Here is a 21,548-nt window from a genome sequence, read left to right as displayed (position 1 = left end):
GGACCCCCCAGTCTGTGCAGCAGTTTTACTGTTAGGTGGGGTCGGGTGGTAGTAAAGCAAGAGAAGAGCTATCGTTAATTTGTTTGGTTTTTCCGATCGCGAAGGTGGGGCACAGAAAAGTGCGTGTGGAAAGTGTACGAAAGGGAAGCACAGAAGAGTATGTGGAAGGGCCCAAAAGAGGGAGGGAAAAAGAAAGGAAAAGCAAATACTTAGAGAAGTTCGTACAGATAAGAAGCGTTGAATAGATCTGGATTTACGAATTCAATCGACGTGATATGTGTGGGCAGTAGCCGGTACCGCTGTGACTGGCAGTGTTAGTGATGGTGATAACTGCTAGTGATGGTGATACTGCATGGTGATACTGCATGGGTCGCCAGTAGTAGGGGGGGGAGCCCTAAATAAAGGACTGCAGGGAGCTGGGCCAAGGGTCCGCATACTATTTGTGTATGTATATATGCTTGTGGTCTGGCATGGGTATGTATGAGTACCTACGAGTAAAAGATAACTTTACCTCCAACACCTAGCTTATGTAGCAAAGTATAGAGTTTGGTATTATGCACGGTGGCCACATGATGTACTTTCAGACGTAGCAGCTTTTTTGTTCGTTGTCAGCCCATTGCAATCAACAGAGTGTATAATAAGAAGTTGATCTTCGAGTTAAGACAGCAATTGGGGCACTCGATTCTAGTTACAAGGATCGGCACAAGTAGGGCCATATATAGTAGCGGCTCCTTTTTCCCTTCTCTTAATTTTTTTTTGCTTCTATCTTATTTGCGAACTATGACCACTTATGTCAAACTGGTGAAAGGGGCCACCAAGATCAAGATGGCCCCACCAAAGGCCAAGTATGTGGATCCAATTCTGATGGGGAGTATGAACAGCCATGACTTCGATGAAATTACGCACGCGCTCGAGGCCCGGTTGCAGGACACCGCATGGACTGTGGTTTACAAGTCGCTGATTGTGGTGCACTTGCTGTTTAGGGACGGTGACGGTAATGTGGCTCTGGACTATTTCAGTCACAGAACCAGCGTGTTTAACGTGGACAGAAATTTGCCAAATGTTGGCAGCACCGAGATACGCCAAGTGCAGAAGTATGCCCAGTACTTGAAAACAAGGTGTAAAGAGTTTGATAGGATCCGGTTGGACTACGTGAGGGATACAAAGGCAAATATAAAGATTAATGAGAATAACTTGGGCAGAGTGAATACAGCGTTGGACCATGTTGAGTCAATTGAAACTCAGATCACAGCACTAGTTAAAAATAGATACTCTCACTATGACTTAGAGAATGACTTATATCTATATGCCTTCAAGTTATTGGTACAGGATCTTTTGATGCTATACAATGCTCTTAATGAAGGCATTATATCACTACTGGAAATATTTTTTGAGCTGTCTCATTCCAACGCCGAACGGACGTTGAATTTGTACAAGAGGTTCGTGGAACTTACTGAAACTGTAGTCAAATACTTGAAATCAGGTAAATCTGTTGGATTGAAGATCCCGGTTATTAAACACATTACCACAAAATTGGTTAGCTCTTTGGAAGAGCACTTGCTGGAAGACGATAGAACACAGCAAAACTTTAAGCAGGATCCAGATCTCGGAAGCTCGAGCAATATTAAGAGACAGGGTACAATTGCACAACAAAGACTAGAACAAGTACGTGAGCAGAAGAGAATTCTGGAAGAAAAATTGAAAACCCAGAATGTGGTATTTTCAAATCCAAATGATGGTTCTCAATTCACACCAAATATGAACACAATGGCTACTGGGACTATGGCGATGACTGACCAACAGAACGCCTATAATCCATTTGGAGTTACACCAAGTCAAACTCCTCAACAACTTAACTCGAGATCTACTAGTGCAACCTTTATGAATAACCCATTTGCTAGTTCTGAGTCTCCAATGAACAACATCTTCACCGGTGGTGCACAAGCACAAGCATTTCAACAAAACGCAATGCAAAACACAATGCAAAGCATACCGCCTAATAACCAACAAGCTTTCCAACAGGTTTATCAACCACAGGACCCTGCACAACAGCAATTTACAGGTCAGGTTCAGCCGCAAACCTCTCAATATACAAACCCGACTGGATTCCAGCAACCACAGCAACCACAGCAACCACAGCAACCACAGCAACCACAATTGCAGGTGGCACACACAGATATGTTCAATCCACAACAACCTCAGGTTTCTGTTGGACAAATTCCAGTAGTAACACAACAGGCATACCAGCAAGATTTCGGTTTTGGTACTGCAAGTGCAACTTCTGGAATGACTAACCAATTTATGCCTCCATCACAACAGCAGCAAATATCTCAGCAGCAAATGCCGCAGCAGCAACCTCTAACTGAGACGGCTACTGGATCGAATAATCCATTTGCGTTGCATAATGCTTCGAAGACAGAGAGCCAAATTCAGCAGAGAAAGCAAGACATGAATGATCAATCGATGCAATTAAAGCAACAGCCAGCTACATCGAGTGCTATAAACAACAATCCATTTGCTACTAACAACCCAGTAGTCCCAACTACATACGCCAGTACAGCAACTTCGGAACTGGTACACAACCCATTCCAACAGCAAAATGTGAATTTCACCGGCACACAGGCCACTGGTATGTCTCAGCCAAATGTAATGCAGCCATTACAACAATCTCAATCATTTATGCAAGGTCCAGGTGTGTCTTCACAATACCAGCAATTGCCTCAACAGGTGCAACCGGTGCAACAAGTACAGCAAGTACCACAACAGGTACAGCAAGTACCACAACAGGTACAGCAAGTACCACAGCAAGTACAGCAAGTACCACAGCAGCAGTTCCAGCAATTCCAGCAGCCACAAGCACAATGGCCGGCACAGCAGTACCCAGGCCAAGAGGGTCCAAACCTAATCGATATTTAGGCCCCAGTTTGTTTTTTCTCATTTATCTTCACATTGTAATATCTTTTCCCTACCTAGTTTTGCATAATTATTAACTTTGTACATATAGAATTAATACAACGCGTATGTGAAATACGTCACAATATTGTACAGTGTTCACGAAAACAGTTACCACAACCTATATTAGTTATGCTAGCGGCTCCCGAGTATTCCCGATAATCATGTGACCAAAGGTAGTTTTTAAGGGTCGCCCCACACTACCCTTGGCCCACTACCCTTAGGTCCCTCTCCTCCAGTGAACCCCCACCGAGACACTGGGCAAGTAGTATAGTACGGTGGAGTCTAGCCTCCAGCCTCACCCTCTCTATCAGTTGGCTCGGTGCGTCCTACTCTGCGTAAGTCTCTGTGTAACTCCACCAGTAGTAGAGGATCTGCGTAGAGACTGGTGATCTTCGCTGTTCGGTGATGCAAGTCCTCTACTGGTCCGTCCTCCCCCAGTAAGAAATCACCGCACAATCCCACACTCAACTTTGGACCTACAGCATCCAGCCACACACACTACACAGCTGCAGTAACGCTGATCAAGTAAGTTGAGACTCCACAAGCAATCGACCTCCCCTACTCCCCCCCACATACACACACCCAGCCCGGCTGTACTTATCCCCGATGCTCTTTGAAGGGAAGCCCATCCCAGACTTCACCGGGAAGTGACTCCCGGCTCGTAATCATACCATCATAGCTGCTATTATGATAGACTACTATGTGTGACCTGTGATGCTCTCATCCCTTGGGATGATCAGTAATAGTGTCAGTTCACAATATAACGACTAGATAAGGATTTAGATGAATCTTATCTCTGGTATTGAAGAACAATGGGGAGGGGGATCCCCAACCCTTATCTTTTATGATCTTGGAATAACTGTGGGGTATGCAGTATTACGTACTCGCCAAGAATAGTATATATACTAGATGAGGTTGGTACCACCAGGCATCACCTCTTGGAACGTTAAAAATACATAGCCATATATAGATAAGAGTATGAGTGCGTGCCATAGTAACCCGTTGCAGTCGCTTTCGAGCAAGACTCACACTTTTACAACCAGAACCCGTGCCCACAATTACGAACATAATCATGATCGCATCAGTAATCCTTTAGAGCGGGAGTTTCTACATCAAGATAGTATATACGATACAGCAACACCCGTTGCTATACCAATACAACAGCCGCGCCAGGTACCGCGCGATACTAAAAAGAATACACAGTGGCTGTCTGAGTTCCAGCAACTTTCCATAAGCGACGTGCCCAGCGTGAAGCCATCCTTCACGAGGCCCGCGCCCACAAGTACGTTTAGGATCATTAACAATGATGTCAGAAAGGACTCGCTGTTCAAGTTCCAAGAGCACCCCATTATAGACAGATTATCGCCCGAGGCTCGTGAGGACTATTACAACAACGAATTCGAGCAGTTGGAGAAAGAGCTTGAGAACGATGACGACGTGCAGGACGGTGACCAGTTTCAAGACTTGGAGAACAAGACCTACGAGTACTACAACGAGTTTGCGTTCAACGACCAATCTCACTTTCAACAGTCTGCAAGGGATATCCTCAATAACATGTCTAACTCAACTCACGAGTACTCGTCTGAGCTAAATGAGAAATTATCTGGCTCAACTTTCGTAAACTTGCTGAAAAGTATTGATATTGGCGATGTGTCTTTGCAGGACAACAGACAGGGACCCAAGGAACTCAAGAATAGCAATGACAACACGACATTAGGCAACAAGTACGCTGATATTCCAGATTACATTCTGGAGTGAGCTAAAACACAACTACTGATAGCCTTCTGTTACCGGCTATTGGTTTGTCTTTTTCATTGTTTTTTTTTTATATAATATTACAACTCATATTTGTATATGATATATATATTCTTCTTCAACCTTATAAATGACATAATCCTTTTTTTGGTCCTCCTCTAATTAGAAATTATCTGCAATGCAATACATTTTTATCTAACCTATCCGTAACTACCTAGAAAATGATCCCATCTCCACCATATCTGCCTCCAAAGTGCTGTCACCATCGTCCGAATCATCAACAAAATTTAGTTTATTACCAGATTTCGTCTTTCTGACAGCGGTTCTTCCACTTCTTTGCTTCAAGTGAGTATCAGAATTATCGTCAAGATGTTTCTTCGTGGTCTTAAATTCTTTTATGGATAAGTTTATGTCTTCATTTGCGTGTTTTCTATTGTCCATCACTTGCCCATGAGTATTTTTCGGCCTATTAACATTTGAATTACTTTGTTGTGTATGATGCCCATCTTCTTCTTCTTCAATGCCAAGTAAACCAGTTTTCAAATCGGACACAAAACTCCATAATGATTTCGATACACTTTTATCGCCTTCTTGGTTCTCTTCTGTTTCTTCTACTGGTGTCGGAGGCTCATCCCAATTTAATGTCCTTTCAAGTTCTTGTTGTATTATTTGATCAACCTGGTTAAATAATGCTAACGGTTTGCTCCACATAGATTGCTTGTTATCATCAGTGTTCTCCATATCTTGGTTCAGAGATGTATCTTGTCTAATATCATTTCTTGTAGTCTTAACTGGTGTTACATGAGTATTCCTTCGAGAAGATTCTCTGCTGTTCTTCCGGCCTGTAGTAGAAGTTTTATTGAATACTGGTTGATTGCTGCCAGAGACGTTAATATTCTTGCTTACCTTGTTCTTCAACTCTTGTAACTCATTTGCCTTGTTCTGGTAAATATTCTCCTCCATATGCAACTGTTTTTTTAGGTCGTCGATCTTCCTCTTGCATTCCAGTAACTCCAGCTCCTTATTAGCTAGGCTTTGCAGCAGTGCATTGACATCCATACTTCCTCCTAGACTGGAGTCAATGGCCATGGATTGTGAGCTGCTTGTTCTAGAATGCATGGAATTCCTCTTACTAGATGGCGCCAATGACGCAAAGTTTTCACTGAATTTAGGATTACCCATGGACATAGATGAAGGTGTCTGTGTGGTAGCGTTTATATCAATACCGTGATTTGTATCTGGATGTAGATTGTTCTTATTAGCTGAGTTTCCGGAAGCCACGTTGCTTTGAGACTGCGGACGTGTGCGATCAGTCTCAGGTGTAGTAGGCACCATCATTGGTTGTATCAATGACCTCCTTTTGTTAACCATACCTTTGGAGCTGGGATTCGAATTGGAAACCGACACTTGCCTTTGGCGTGATTCAGATTTGTCCTCTTTCAAAGGGTGGTTGTGGCTCTCTTCGACGCTCGCATTAAGTAACGACTTCGGTACATGTTGGTGCTCTGCTACTCGATTTCTCTGACCTGTCTGTGTATCTGTTTCATGCGGTAAAACGTTTTTAAACTTTGTAGGAGACGCAAACTGGGGTGAGATTGATCCAGTGGTATACCTCGAGCTCGTGTCAATCTCCGCCTCTGACTCTGTCTGCGCTATAAACTCGTCGAACTTCTGGTCCATATGTCTGCTGTACTTAACTGGTTCAATTCAGACTACAATTTTGAGTATCCCAGAGCAAGTATCTATATAACCCCAGGTTGTAGTGCCTCTATAACTCTTCTGGCTTCAGGCTGGAGTGCGAGAAGACGAAACGCTTCTGTGCAGGTGAATGAATGAACTTTCCTACGGTACAGTCTGGGCAATAATATATGCATATATTTGCAAGTCAGGTATTCTACGTTTACAAGAGCATAGCATCATCAAGTGGCATTGTGCAACACAGTACATCCTTGGTATTACTTGCCTTAGCGGGACAGTGCTTCAAAACCTCGACAAAAGCCCGTCTTCACCCTGCTTTAAGTGCGAATTGTTATCGGAAGCCGGTAGCACAAACACTAGAGGAACCTACATTGAACACCCTAGCTTAGCAATTCTCTACCGCAATATAGATAGCTACAATTGTGATAAGACCGCACTCCTGTACCGTTGGTACTGGCTATTTATATAACATTTTTTGCTAGTGTAGTTTGCTATGGCGAAAAGTGTCAAAAAACGTCATTTTTAGAAGTAAAAATCTGAAAGGCTTGATCCAGACGAGGACTTCTTGTTTTGATTCCAAATTTATAAAGAGAAGAGTCAAGCAAGAGTGGTAATTGACATTGTACTCAATAGGCCACAGGAGATCAAGCGATGGCTGGGTTTAAGTTTTCTATGAAACAGCTGGGCCACCATGGCAAGAAGAACAAGAACTCCGCTCCGGAGTCCGTTCCGAATCCTGGTGGTTTCAATAGTAGTTACAACAATGATGCGGGTGTGAATTCTCAGCGAGATGTAGGTCCCGTGCCAGGGCCTTTCAGAAGTGTTTCTGGTAACAGTATGGGTAGTGGGCACTCAGTTCCAAACCAGCAGAGTTTTGCTCGGAACGTTAGTGGCTCGCACATGGACAATGTTGGTGCTGGCGTTCAGCAAGCCGCTAGGCAGAACATAGGGAACTCTATGCATATCACTGGTTTTTCTGCCTCGAGTACTTCCAATCCTCATGAAATGAAACAGCGCAATGTCTCGAATTTGCAACAGAGCAATCCGCACACGCGGAGGATACTGCCAAGTGAACCTGATTACACCCCTTGGGGTAGAATTAGGTTGTCTAACTCCCCATTCCCAAGATATAGACATGTGAGCTCCTCACACATCACTGACCAAGGAAAGATATACGTTATTGGTGGTCTACATGACCAGTCTGTCTATGGTGATACATGGATATTGACTGCATCGGATATCGATAAGACGGGAGCAATTAACTCCTTTAAGAGTACAACGATAGAGATTACAGAGAGCACACCTCCTCCTAGAGTCGGTCATGCTTCCACTTTATGCGGTAACGCTTTTGTTGTTTTTGGTGGTGACACGCACAAGGTTAACAGTGATGGTCTTATGGATGACGATCTTTACCTTTTAAACATCAACTCTTATAAATGGACAATACCAAAGCCTGTAGGTCAAAGACCACTGGGAAGATATGGCCACAAGATTGTAACAATATCTGCAGAGCAAACGAAGCTGTATTTGTTTGGTGGACAATTTGACGACACTTATTTCGGCGATCTAGCAGTATTTGATCTTTCTAGCTTCAGAAGACCTGATTCGCACTGGGTATTTCTGAAACCAAGTGGGTTCAATCCGCCACCTTTAACAAATCACACTATGGTGACATATCAAGACAAGATTTGGGTATTTGGTGGTGATACTTTGGAAGAAGGACTAATAAATAGGGTGTATTTGTATTCGCCAACAAATAACTCATGGGAAATTGTGGAAACGACAGGAGATATACCACCTCCAATGCAAGAACACGCAGCCATTGTGTATAAGGACTTGATGTGTGTAGTTGGAGGAAAGGATGCGGAAGACAACTATCTTAATACACTGTACTTTTTGAACTTACAATCATTGAAATGGTTTAAGCTACCATTCTACAAGAATAATATTCCTCAAGGTCGTTCGGGACATTCGGTGACGTTACTAAAAAATGATCAAATTCTGATCATGGGTGGTGATAAATATGATTATTCTTCAAGTACTGAAAACATGCATATTTCCGATGTTGACATGGGTAAAGGTACTATATTGTACACTTTGAATTTAGCGGATGTTGGTACTGTTTGTCCAGGAATTTTTGACAACACTCGTCCAGTCACAAGATCTCCAACAACTCCAAAATTCTCTAATAAAGGTGAGGATGCTACAAGTCCCAATATTATGGTTGGGAAACCACCTGGTTTACATCAAGAACCTCAAATATTGACGCCAGCTCAAGAGCAAATGCAAACACCAAAGCAACAAATTGTGATGGATATGGATAAAACTCCTAAGGATTATGTCGAAAAGGAACCCGAAGCTGCACATGTTGAAGGACAAGCTTTTGGTAAGGGTACTATTGGTACAGTTATATCTGAAAACAGAAAACCTTCTTCTCCAGTTCCCCAGTTGATTGAATCCTCCGAGGATGGTGTCAAAAGAACGCCTACAATTGCTAGTGCAAAACAATTGAGTAGCGGTCCGCCTCAACAAAAAACACCTGAAAAAAGGATGATTTCTGATGAATCATCAAGCAAATTTTCTGAACTTGATCAAGACGATTCCATAGACGATGAAGTCGGTGTTGCCCACATTGCTACTTCACCTGCCAAAAACGGTTTCAAGATGACATCTACAGAGAATACAATTACCGCTGCCATGGAGAGCTCTTCTCCAGATGTACTTCTTCCTGAGATTAAAAAGCACATGAGTGAAGGAACGGAAGCAAAGACTGTTACACACAGTAGTGATATGGATGATCAAACTACAATGATTTCCTCAAGACATAATGTTGTAGAAGACAGGCAAAGTCCGCCTCAATTAAAAGAGGCTGTTGATATGAAGATTGACAGTCCAACTTTGGAAGATACCTCAGCCAACTTGGAAAGGGCACAGGTAGAAAAATTTCCAGAGGTAGTTGCCAGGCAAGTGGGTGCAGTAGTGCCTAATTTGGTTCCAAATCAGTCTACTGGTATGGCATCAAATAGTGTTTTAGGAATGAAAAAAGAAAATAACATGTCTAGAGAACATTTTGAAAATCTGAGAGATGAACTTTCTAAGATAAAACAGGCTGCACTTGAAAAGGCCAATGCTGCAGACAATCACATTAGAGAACTTGAATCGGAATTAAACAAGTTAAGAGCTGAGCAACAGAAACAAAAAGAGGATAATAAGAAGATGGAGGATGAGATATCGCAATTCAGGAAACGTTATGATTTGCTTGATGCAGACTACAAGGAGATGGAGGATACATTACAACAATATGAGGATATTTTGGCTGCTAAGGTATTAGATGCAGAGAAGTTCAATGGCATAATCAAGGTTCAATCGGATAAAATCGATGAGTTGAAGCTACATGTTGTTAATTCTGAAGAATTCGAAAAGCTGAAGATTCAAAACGAAGTACTGGAAAAAGAAAATCAAGATTTGAAGGACAAATTAAAGGAGAAAGACAACAACCTGGATAAATCTATTGTGATGTTCTCAGGAACTGTAGATGAACTCTTGAAAAATTGGAGAATGACGTCCAAGAAAGATACTTCAAGTGCTTCACCTGTAGCTGCTACCCAATCTCAAAGCACAAAGAACAGAAATATTATCTCTAAGATGAACAATCGTCTTGACGACTTATTAGTCAAAAGTAAAGAACTGACCGAATCAGAGGAACAGATTGATTCTGAGTATGAACAACTTGAAATAAAAAATGAATCAATTCAAAGCCAGGCCAGACATTCAAGTATCAGTGTGAAAGAAACAGCTTCCGACATAGCCAACGCTATGAATGAATCCAAAAGAAAGATTGAAGACTACAAAGCACACACGGAAAAACTACAAAATGAAATCGATGGTTTAAAAGGAAAGGTAAATCACACTGATGGTGAAATTTCACTAGATAAGCAATCGGAGGAGAAGCTAAGAGAGGAAATTGAAAAAATAACCGCGGAAAAGGAGGAGTTGAATAGACAAATGCAAGGATTGAAAATGAAAATTCAATCATCTTCGGATAATCTCGCTATATTATAACAGCTTCTATAAAGCCAGAGGTTTTTAGGTCCAACAATGGAATTGTATATGTACAAATTATTTGCACTTTATCGATAATACATAAAATTAAGGGGAAACTTGTTTTTAATATTTTTGGCTATAAATTATATAGTACTTCAATAAAAATTTACTATGGACTAATCAGTCGGACTATTGGTATCGAGATCTACCCATTCATTTCGGATCATTTTGTAGGGTGGACTGCTACTGTGAATCAGGTAATGTGTATCTTCTGAATCGATTAGATAAAAGGCACGTTTTGTTTCTGGTGAATCACTTCTCATAGATTCTAGTATGGCCATTGTAAGTGTTTCTTCATCGTTTTTTAGTGGGCCTTCATGATGGTCTGAATACAAGCATGTTTCAGGATGTGGGAACTCCGTGTTTGTTTCAGTGCACACTTCATAAGATTCATTTATCTTTTTCATAAGAAGCTCAAATGTTTTCTGCTCAATATTCTCAACTGCCACTGAATGTTCCACTTGAAAGGCTTTCTTGGCGGATTTGGATATACAATACTTTCTACAAAAATCAGAAATAGAAATTATAGTCGTTGACATTCTTCCAATTTAGGTCGGTAAGTCTTGGTATCCTAAAAGTTTAGAATACCAATATATATATATTACACAAGCTATATACTCTAAACTCTAAGACTTGTTAATTAGGTGGATTCACTAACTTCAGTATGAAGACGAAAGAGAGTTGCCGCTAAGTGGTTATGTCCATCACATCGTATTGTATGAGGCTAGCCCGATTGACTAATACTTGGGGCAAGTGTCGATGTAACTAGAATGATTAAATAGAGTTTGAAGTAATATAGTTTTGACGTCAAGTGCGTTGTCTCAATTTTTATGTATATGTTTCAATGACTAGGTGAATATTAACGTTTTGGTTAATGTTAATTGATTTGTAGCTTTTTTTTGTGGGTGAATAAGTTTTGAACAACAGGAACGGGAGACAGGCAAAAGCACCAAATTACCAATAAACAATCGTCTAAAATACTAGACCTCGCTACCCTGTGCATTGTTGTTGTGCTACAATTTACTAACAATGGAACCCTTAAAATGAGATTAAATACTTTAATTGAACTTTTGCCATCACTTAGTTATCATCCAAAGTTAATACTACTGTTTTTAAATACATAAAGCAATTTCTTAACTTGAATTAGTGCAATTGAAACTGCTACTCAATTAAGATACGACTGAAATATTCAAATTATGACTACAAAGGACAAAATTGCCACAATCAGGAAGGAAATAGAGAAAATTGGAACAGGCTATGGGATGATGACATTAACCAATCTTGCTGTTCCAACTGAGCGGACTCAAGCTTTTGGCGCAATAAACAAAGTAATCGAGATCGCTAGAGCACAAGGACATAAAGCTTTCTTCAACGTTGGAGAGTTTTACGGTCCTAATTATGCAAATCTACATCTCGTTAGAGATTTCTTCAAAGAGTACCCTAATTTGAGGGAATATGTATTAATCTCATGTAAAGGTGCAATTGATAATAAAAAATTGACGCCAAAGGGTAAATACGAAGAAGTTGTCGCTAGTATGGAAACCTGTATTAAAGAAATTGGTGTTTTTATTGATATTTTTGAGCCTGCAAGGCTGGATTTTAATTTATGTAAAGAACATGATGTGTATCCAAAAGAAACTCTTCAGGCTGTAGCTGATTTTGTTGATGCAGGTAAATTTGGTGCCATCTCTTTATCGGAAGTGAACGGCGAACAGATAAACGCAATTAGTAAAGATTTCGGAGACTACCTGGTCTGTGTAGAGATTGAACTATCAATGTTCCGTGACACTATTTTGAAAAATGGAACTGCCAAGGCTTGTAGCGACAACGCTTTACCTATTATTTGCTATTCACCACTAGGGAGAGGTATCTTAACTGGACAAATCACAAAGAACTCTGATATACCAGATGGAGACTTCAGAAAGAAATTAAAGTATTTTTCCGATGAAGCTCTAGCTCATAACCAAGAAATTGTCAATTTCATAAAATCAGAGATTGTTGAAAAACGTCCTGATGAAAAGAGAGTTACTTTGGCTCAAGTAGCTTTAGCATGGGTCAGAAAGTGGAGTTACAGTTCTGAATATCCAAAGTCAAAATTCATACCAATCCCATCAGGATCAAGTGCTACCAGAGTTAGTGAAAACTTTGAAGAAAGTAAAACCCAACTTTCAGACACCGAATTTGAAAAGATTAATGAATATGTCAACTCTTTTTCCCCTATCGGAGGTAGCTACGAATTTATTTAAGAATATGTTTATAATTAAGATTTTTTGATTTCTAGCCACTAGGGTGTTACAATTGATAACAACTAGAACTAGCTACCTTTGATATTTATTCATAAGGAAATACCATTGGTTTTATGTTTGCAAGAGTTTATGCCTAAATAAAAATGTAAGTTGGCGTTTATGTTATGAATAATATTCCTACAGTTTCTCTCAATAGGAGCATTGAAAGAGATAAGATATAAGACACTGGTTTGCAACCATATACAAATTGTGGAAATACTATGTCTTGTGACGGATCAAATAAAAATGAAGCCAGGCATTGCTGACCAATCATTCTTTCATAGGACAGGGAAAAATCAACAGTGTAGATTCAAGCTAAAAGTCAATCAATTTGCTAGAGTATTGAAAGCAAACTCTTAAACCAATTTTTGTCAAAACAAAAGTACCGTCAAAATCTATATTTTGTCTTGGCGACACACAGATAAACAAGATAGAACTTTCTAGAAGTCCTTGATGTTTATTTAGAAATTCTACTTGTAATCACAATTTCACAAGTGGTTTATATGAAAAATGGTTACTTCGCTATGGCACCATGGAGGCCAATTACTAAACATTAACTCCATTGCTCAGTAGTTTTACACACCTGGATTAAGCCTCCCTCGGCCTATCGGCCCGGCTTCGGAAGAGAGAATCACCTAATAAAATGATTTAGCTGCTAGTCAGATTATTACTTGTGGGGAAATCCTCTTTCTGAAATTTGCTCCCACTTCCAAATACACAAATCAAACCCGACAGTAGGCATTGCTTACTTCTCATTATTACAAATGATTTTCATTTTTCGTGGTTTGCTGCATAAAAAAAGAAAGAAAATAACAGTACATCACTAGGTCTACATGAGTTTCTGAGTATTGAATGCCTCCATTGTTTCTTTTTCAATGCTGAGGTTCGCTTGCCCCACTACATTTGCTTCTTACTCAAGAAATCGTTCCCTCTGTGCGTTTCTGCTGTATTTCCAGTAGTATCACCAAATACATTTTTGATTGTAATGCTGATATTTTCCAATTGATGCAGCATTAGAGGGTTGATTTTTCACATGGTTTATGCCAATGAACCCCTCTCCCTCTTATCACATTTTGAATGCAGTTGTACCTTACAGAGATAAAATCATTACCAGATGATTTTCTATTATGAATTCAAATTATTTCTGATCCGGGAGCAAGATATTCCGTCTGAAACAACCAACCTTCGGCTTTTTCTGTGTAACAAAAGATCCCGAGAATGGATAAAAAGATCCCGAAAATATTAATAAAGCTACATCTCACAGAGTTATATGATTTAGTAATTACGGTTTTGGAAGTAGTACACCAGGGATCGAGTTGAGTACGGGCACTGATAATTACTAAGTTTCTTTAAACTAATAGCAAACAATGTTGGAAAGAAAGAAAGCCTGTCCCAACTCAAAAAAAAACGTATATAAGGAAACCATAAATGGTATCAATCATGAAAACATTCAATAATTCTATTCTCTGTTTCATATTAATAGATAAAAAGAACAGCAAACAAGTTTCCTCTTGTATTTAATATTGCATCACCAGTCACAATAATCACCACTTTTAATTAAAAATGCCTTTCAGCAAAGATTTTGAACCTGTCGCTTTCAAGGACACCAACATGTTTAAACCCATGAAGGTTGGTAACACTACTATTCTACATCGTGCTGCTTTGCCTCCATTGACCAGAATGAGGGCGCATCATCCAGGCCATATTCCAAATAGGGAATGGGCTGTTGAGTACTACAAGCAAAGATCCCAAAGACCGGGTACAATGCTAGTTACCGAAGGTGTCTTCCCATCTGCTCAATCCGGTGGTTATGATAACGCACCAGGTATCTGGTCAGAAGAACAAATGGTTGAATGGAGAAAGATTTTCAATGCCGTTCACGACAATAAGTCTTTTGCTTGGGTTCAATTGTGGGTTTTAGGTAGACAAGGATTCCCAGATTCATTGGCCAGAGACGGTCTAAGATACGATTCTGCAAGTGATGGTATTTATATGAGTGCTGAACAAGAAGAACTTGCTAAGAAATCCAACAACCCACAGCATGGAATCACTAAGGATGAAATTAAGCAATATATCAAGGACTACGTCCAAGGTGCTAAAAATGCCATTGCCGCTGGTGCTGATGGTATTGAAATTCACAGTGCCAACAGTTACCTGTTAAACCAATTTATTGATCCAAAATCCAACAAGAGAACTGATGAATACGGTGGTTCCATTGAAAACAGAGCCAGATTCACATTAGAAGTTGTAGACGCTATTGTAGACGCCATTGGACCTGAAAGGACTGCCATTAGATTATCACCATACGGTACATATGGTGACATGTCTGGTGGTGCAGAACCATTGATTGTTGCACAATATGCTTACATTATTGGTGAGCTTGAAAGAAGAGCAAAAGAAGGGAAAAGATTAGCATACTTGCATCTTGTTGAGCCAAGAGTTCTAGATCCATTTGCTCCAGAAGGTGAAGATGTTTATAATGAAGGTACAACAGACTTTGCTTATTCCATATGGAAGGGTCCAATCATGAGAGCGGGGAACTACGCTATCCATCCCGAAGTTGCCATGGAAGTCCTAAAGGATGATAGAACTATTGTCGGTTACGGCAGATACTTTATTGCTAACCCTGATTTAGTCGATCGTCTAGAAAAAGGGTTGCCATTGAACAAATATGATAGATCAACTTTCTACGCTATGTCTGCTGAGGGCTACATTGATTATCCAACTTACGAAGAAGCAATTAAGATGGGCTGGGACAAGCAATAGGTGATCTGATATTAAAGTATATATCATGAATTTACTTCAATAATTTACATAGACTACAAAAAAATCCAATTGAATTATAGACCACTAAATAATTAATCACTGATCAGTACGCATTTAGTGAACCTTATTATTCTGACACTCCTACGTTAAACGGCATGCAACAAATTTGCCAGAGTCATGATTGTTTCATGAATGTTGAAATCAGCAGTTAGGCAAAACCTCATCAAATCAAATGAGCGATTAGATCAAAATACACCATTTAATATTAGATGTTTTCAAGGAATTGATGCAATCGAAAAGAGCTAGTGATGAGGACCAAACTTCAGGGAGAAAACGACTAAAAGTTTACCAAAATATACAACCCCAGAACAATCTGGCTGAAGGGGAGTCAGACTTTGAGAACAATACCGATGATGCTTTTATAGATGATGATAATGATGATAATGATGAACTGGAATCAAGGACATTGAATATAGATCAATTTCGTAAAGAAAATATTGACACCAACTCCGAGATAGATGATGCTATTAGGGAAAGTGATAGTGCCTTTACATTAGAATCCTTCGATATCAAGGAAGATTTGAAAGAAGGCAAATTTGATGAAAGTGGCAATTTTATTAGATCCAAAAGTAGAGGCAATTCGGATGACGAAGAAGATGAGTTTTGGCTGCAAGAGAGTGTTACCAAAGGTGATTATAGCAAAAATAATATACCCATGTCAAAACTGGTCAGCGATAGACCTATGATAACTGCAGTCGAGGCTCTGTATCAGATACTATTCCTTATGCCTGACCAGGATAAAAACATAATAGAAACTCTTGCTCAACTGAATAAGGACAAAAAGCGGTTCTCCAAAATACAGAACAGTCAATGTGTTGAGGCTGTAGTCAATGCAATTAATATTCTTACCGACTCCGTAGAAACCTTAGAGAGAAAGGAGTTTTCTAATGTCTATCAGATGAAAAGACAAGATTTAGTAAATGCTATCAAAGAAGAGCCCACTTCGAAGGATGGTCCTTATGATCCCATAAAAGATAGAATATGGCAATATAAATGGCTCGGAAAAGATAAGGTTTATGGATTTTATACATGCTATGAAATGCAATATTGGAAAGAAAATTATTTTCAGAACAGGGTGCTAGTTCGATTGAATTCTTATTCAGAATCAGATAATTATTGGGTCCATATCTCCAATAGTATATTTGATACTCTGTAATTTCCTTTTCTTTTTGGAATCTTAGTGTTCTAATTCATATATATTTGAAATAGTTACACTGAGATGATATTTACACTAATATTTATTTGCTATAATTGTAATTACTGTTTAAATGATAAAATTTCAATATAGAAACTAATGACAATAATTCGTCATTCACTAATACTGTTCAAAGTATATTCATGTTCGTGAATTCCGATTTACATACGGAACAATATTCTTGCAATTTTTTGTCAGTGTTCCAAATATCTGGCATTTCCACTGAAACAGATTCACATTTGTTTAGTTCTTCAATGAGGAATAGTCTATAATCCCCTTTTACCAGTTCTTTCTCCATATTTTGCATGATCTTCAACTCAACTAGCAGTTCGTTTCTTCTTATCGCAATCTCGCGTCTAGTGTCCTTGTACTTGAAATTATTTAATTGGTTGTTGTAATTTTCTTCGTTGAATTTCTTGAATGCAACATTATCGAACCCTGTCACTAAATGATTAGTTAGAAGATCCAAATCTTTAACATACAAGGCTCTTTGCATTGTGGATCCATCTGTCGAAGCCATATGTTGTTTAAAAGAATGTTCAGCTCTTCTAACGGACCAGTAGTTAACAGTAGATCTTCCAAGCAAAAATACATTCGATAAAGCGGATATCACTAAAACCGCTAAAAGTATTTTGTTGATTTTTTTCATAGTAGTAGCACCGAAGTGAATTAATATCAAAAATAATCGGAAAATTAAGAAACAGAAATTAGTAGCCCTAAAGACAATCATTTTGATAATCACTTTTAGTAATAGAGTAAAAGTATACTGAATCTGAATCCTATGTGGAGTTTCAACATTTTTATTATTCTTTTCTGATACAGAAGGTTGAGTTTCAATTGTATCAGATATACCAAGTCTGCCACCCATCTTTATGGCCTTTGTTAATTTCCCATGACTACCAATTTTGCCTAGGTAACCATCAATGACACTCTTGATAGTATTAAATTCATACTTAGTGGACTGCAGTACCCAACAATAAATAAATTGTTCCCAAATACTCTGATCATACGCAATTTCACTCTCATGATTAATATCTTTAATAAATTCAACCTTATAATAGGTAATAAAATCAGCATAATTGCTTGAAAGCATTAAGCGAGATGCCATATCGGCATCATGGTCGCTCCTTTCACTAATTATGTATTTCAGACTTAGTTTAATAGGCTTTGCAAAAGGGAATTGAATTATTATTGGGTCTTGATCAATTTCGTAATAACAATTATCAATCATCTTAACCATCACTTGTTCAACAGTAACTTGTTGTGCTAAATATTCCTCTTTGTCATGAGGTGATTCAGGTACAAAACTGGAGGTACGATTAACCTGAAATTGTAATTTTCTTACTAATTGAGTAGTCCCATCAGGAAGTTGTCTCTGAGCCCAATACTGGGTGATGTTATAATCGCTCCCTTTACGTGCTAGAAAGAATGCCCTTGGAAAGGCATCTGATCTTTGACCAAAAAGTAAATGTACCAACCCCTTACATGGAACTGGATAAATATGCTTATAGGATGCAGAATACTCTTTCTGTAGTTGAAACTTCCTTTTTAAGAGATCTGCAGTGGTACCTTTAATTGTCCAGAGAGAAGAGTTTAATTTTGATAATGATTGTTGTTCCAATGAATCTTGCACTGAGTTCAGCCCCATGTATGACTTTAATTTTGCATTAGTGGATTTCTGAGCAAATGCCTGGTCGATCTGTTTAAACTTAACTAAAATGTCACCTTCATTCTTCGGGTTATCACTGATTCGGTTCTCAATTAGGAATTTTAACTTAGCAGTTATTGACTTGGGATCAGTAAAATAGGCATTAAGATCATACTTGATACCATCGTGTCTTATCAAATGAATCGTCTCTTCAGATTTGCTATATTCGACGTCACAAATCTCATTCAAGTCTTGCCTTGCTAGATATGTAAACCCAGAACAGTTCATATATACATGAAAATAGTCCTTGGATGCATAACATATGGCAGCAAACTTTTGCTTCTTGTTAGGCTTCCATATGGAACCAAACCTTAACAGTAGAAATCGTTTTGGAAGAGAATAAGAGTGTTTATTATTTGAATAGAATATGGTTCTAAATTGAACATCAGCAACCTTCAAACTTCTAGAATAATAGTTTGGGTATTTGATGTCGGCAAGGGTTTGGTGTAAAGGAGGTAGTGATTTAAGAATATCAGGTTTTTCTTTTTGTTCATCTATCATATGGGATACATCGTTCCAAGATGAAGTACCCCAAATATTGGCGGTAATAGCATCCGGGAAGCTGTGGTTATCCGACATCAAATTAGATAACATTGCTAACCCAGTATTCTCGGTTGCAATTGGTGTCCCAATAAATTCGAATAAAAAGGTTTTATTATCTTGAACCAATTTGAGTTCTTCACTGGACAATAGAGCCTTTATGGAGTCTTTCAAGTTAATAGTTCCATCTCTAGAACCCAAGGTATCATTATGGCTGGTGGTTAATAATGTATCTACCACTGTGCCAGCATTAGATGCAAATTCATAATATTGTGGTGAGAACCTTTTGAAAGCAACCTCGTATTGTAAACCCTTCTGGTCTTGCGCCATTATATATTTCTTAGAGTCATGAAAGGCGACAATCCAAGACTTTAATTCTGCCAAATCATCAGCCTGATAGATGATATTTATATCTTTCGATCTTTCAATCAAATCCGATTCAGGTTTGTCCCTACCGATTATTTTAAGTTCAAAACAAAAATTTCTGGTATAGTTGGGCAAGAAGCGAACACTAGTTAAAAATATACCGAACTTGTCACTTTCCTCAACAAATGTTTTACTTTGAGATAAGGAAAACATGCCAAACACGGTACCTTGAAGAAAGCACCATCTTTTAACCCAGATTTCCTTTCTTGGATTACTACTACTATATGTTTTCATATAAAGCCAACCAGATTTCGAGGGCATAGTAACTGGTACAGATACGGGTCGTTTTTGGGGAGTACCTAACTTTGGACTTACTATATGTGCTATCGTTTTTTCCGCCAGTGCTTTATTATAATTTTGAAGATCTTTTGGCGGTGCAATTGACTTTACCGTTCTGGTATAAGTCGAAACTATCGTTTTATCCATGTTAGTCTCAAGAAAGGAAGATGATTCAATAACATCCTCAACCCATGATTTATAGTCCTTCAAGTAGTTAGAAATATTAGGTGAAAGCTCAATTGTTTTCCTACCTAATTCCATACCGTCAACATTCAACGATTCATCATTAACGGTAATTGTACTTTCTGAAATTAGTTCATCTATGAGATCCACTAGCATTTTGTCCAACTTAAATTTTAACTGTGACATGGCTGCCACTAAATCCAAAGAGCTCTTTAAATACTCCTTTCTGCTTTCGAATAGCTGATTGTGTTCATCTCTTAAAAAGGAAGGATCCACTTCTAATACAGTGCTAGTACCATTTGGGATAGGACTGCTGTTAACAGATGTAGCATCAATATTAGTACTATTGGCTACGACTTTTGTAGGTTCGATTGCCGAATATCTCGCATGGGCAGAGTCGTACTTTTGTTGGAAATAGTCAAATGTATTCTTCTTGTCCACATATGGAGCGATAGCTTTCTTTTTCAAGCCATTCAGTAAATTCAAAACTTTAGAACAAGAGGTATCATTTCCTAAGATTATGGAAAGCAAACCGACCGCTAATTTGTTAAAATCCTTATTAAATGAGTCAATAAGAGTAGGTGTAAAAGCTTGGTTGATAAGCATACCATTGGCTACCATATTCGGGTCTGGTAGTAGTTGGTGTAATAGCCCATTTTGAACTTTCATAAACTCTGACAATGCTGGTCTATATTTATTTTGTAAGGTCAAAGCAGTTTCAGATGACCAGTCACTTAAATATTTCACCCTCCCATCAAAAAAGTTAACTGTTGCTCTGAATGATGGGGTATCTAAGGCTGCTTCAGACAACAGTAGCGTATTCATTTGAAGCTTTGTTACATTGTTACCGTTCTGAGATGTACCGTTGGCACCATCTTTGGACTGCGCTTTATCAACTGCTTCACTCATACCTTAAGAATAGAAACAAAAACTAACAACACGCAAAAAGCAACAAAGTTTGAATCACTTGCAAGGTTGTTCCATAAATTGTTCAAGCTCGATGAATTCAAATTGCTATACAACTCTCACTCACTATTGGAAAGACAATATTATTCAAAGTCAATACGATAATATACGCCTGAAATATTGAACTTCTAACAGAAATATAAACTGAAATGAAATGGTCTTAATCGAAACTAATAACGGATGAATTATCAATCAAAACTTACGTTTTAATATCTCAACATTTGTTTAATTGCTGAAGTGGTGCCCAATATTTTATTTCTTTTACAATACAAACCTCCAAAGAATACTAAGCTGGAAAGGGAATGGTAGGGGGTAGTTCAACATGGGATTGCATTGCCATATACAATTGTATATTCCTCGATGCTCTATTTACAAGTACAAGAACATCTCACACCGTGAATATCCACACAAAAGATAGTAGATATTACTTAAAAATCCCCTATATTTCCTTCTTGGGAGGGCCCTATGCCCATCTCTCCTCTCATCTAGCTTTAACTCAAATTGGGACTTGCAAGTCCTCCTACAAGGAAAGTGAAAACCCAGTGTAGGCCGATCATATTTTTGTCATCACTTATCCTACCACCCCTTTAATTGTACAAAGATCGCGAAATAGCTGTGAGATGGACCA

At 38.8% G+C, this 21,548-nt stretch overlaps 9 protein-coding genes across 9 annotated transcripts; 6 read left to right on the top strand and 3 right to left on the bottom strand.

Annotated features, from left to right (window-relative positions):
- Positions 1 to 780: 780 nt before the first annotated feature.
- On the top strand, positions 781 to 2,916 carry YAP1801 (Yap1801p; the record flags this gene model as incomplete). The annotated part of the gene is made up of 1 exon (XM_447345.1): positions 781 to 2,916. One exon carries the CDS (start codon positions 781 to 783, stop codon positions 2,914 to 2,916), a length of 2,136 nt encoding a protein of 711 aa, XP_447345.1.
- A 1,017-nt stretch (positions 2,917 to 3,933) lies between these two features.
- On the top strand, positions 3,934 to 4,713 carry PEX21B (the record flags this gene model as incomplete). Its single annotated transcript, XM_447344.1, has 1 exon — positions 3,934 to 4,713. The coding sequence occupies one exon, from the start codon at positions 3,934 to 3,936 to the stop codon at positions 4,711 to 4,713; it is 780 nt and encodes a 259-aa protein (XP_447344.1).
- Positions 4,714 to 4,920: 207 nt separating this feature from the next.
- Positions 4,921 to 6,390, bottom strand: TDA11 (Tda11p; the record flags this gene model as incomplete). Its single annotated transcript, XM_447343.1, has 1 exon — positions 4,921 to 6,390. The coding sequence occupies one exon, from the start codon at positions 6,388 to 6,390 to the stop codon at positions 4,921 to 4,923; it is 1,470 nt and encodes a 489-aa protein (XP_447343.1).
- Positions 6,391 to 7,059: 669 nt separating this feature from the next.
- KEL1 (Kel1p) lies at positions 7,060 to 10,470 on the top strand (the record flags this gene model as incomplete). Its single annotated transcript, XM_447342.1, has 1 exon — positions 7,060 to 10,470. One exon carries the CDS (start codon positions 7,060 to 7,062, stop codon positions 10,468 to 10,470), a length of 3,411 nt encoding a protein of 1,136 aa, XP_447342.1.
- A 158-nt stretch (positions 10,471 to 10,628) lies between these two features.
- Positions 10,629 to 11,051, bottom strand: GVI51_I01859 (uncharacterized protein; the record flags this gene model as incomplete). The annotated part of the gene is made up of 1 exon (XM_447341.1): positions 10,629 to 11,051. One exon carries the CDS (start codon positions 11,049 to 11,051, stop codon positions 10,629 to 10,631), a length of 423 nt encoding a protein of 140 aa, XP_447341.1.
- Positions 11,052 to 11,708: 657 nt separating this feature from the next.
- On the top strand, positions 11,709 to 12,758 carry GVI51_I01837 (aldo/keto reductase family protein; the record flags this gene model as incomplete). The annotated part of the gene is made up of 1 exon (XM_447340.1): positions 11,709 to 12,758. The coding sequence occupies one exon, from the start codon at positions 11,709 to 11,711 to the stop codon at positions 12,756 to 12,758; it is 1,050 nt and encodes a 349-aa protein (XP_447340.1).
- A 1,602-nt stretch (positions 12,759 to 14,360) lies between these two features.
- On the top strand, positions 14,361 to 15,563 carry OYE2 (alkene reductase; the record flags this gene model as incomplete). Its single annotated transcript, XM_447339.1, has 1 exon — positions 14,361 to 15,563. The coding sequence occupies one exon, from the start codon at positions 14,361 to 14,363 to the stop codon at positions 15,561 to 15,563; it is 1,203 nt and encodes a 400-aa protein (XP_447339.1).
- Positions 15,564 to 15,849: 286 nt separating this feature from the next.
- On the top strand, positions 15,850 to 16,779 carry LIN1 (U5 snRNP complex subunit LIN1; the record flags this gene model as incomplete). Its single annotated transcript, XM_447338.1, has 1 exon — positions 15,850 to 16,779. The coding sequence occupies one exon, from the start codon at positions 15,850 to 15,852 to the stop codon at positions 16,777 to 16,779; it is 930 nt and encodes a 309-aa protein (XP_447338.1).
- A 169-nt stretch (positions 16,780 to 16,948) lies between these two features.
- LAM1 (Lam1p) lies at positions 16,949 to 20,863 on the bottom strand (the record flags this gene model as incomplete). Its single annotated transcript, XM_447337.1, has 1 exon — positions 16,949 to 20,863. The coding sequence occupies one exon, from the start codon at positions 20,861 to 20,863 to the stop codon at positions 16,949 to 16,951; it is 3,915 nt and encodes a 1,304-aa protein (XP_447337.1).
- Positions 20,864 to 21,548: the final 685 nt, after the last annotated feature.

The sequence above is a fragment of the Nakaseomyces glabratus genome, chromosome I (genome assembly GCF_010111755.1).
Source record: "Nakaseomyces glabratus chromosome I, complete sequence".
Classification (NCBI taxonomy): domain Eukaryota; kingdom Fungi; phylum Ascomycota; class Saccharomycetes; order Saccharomycetales; family Saccharomycetaceae; genus Nakaseomyces; species Nakaseomyces glabratus.
Note: the sequence above shows the minus strand (reverse complement) of the source record. Positions and strands in the feature narration are given on the sequence as shown.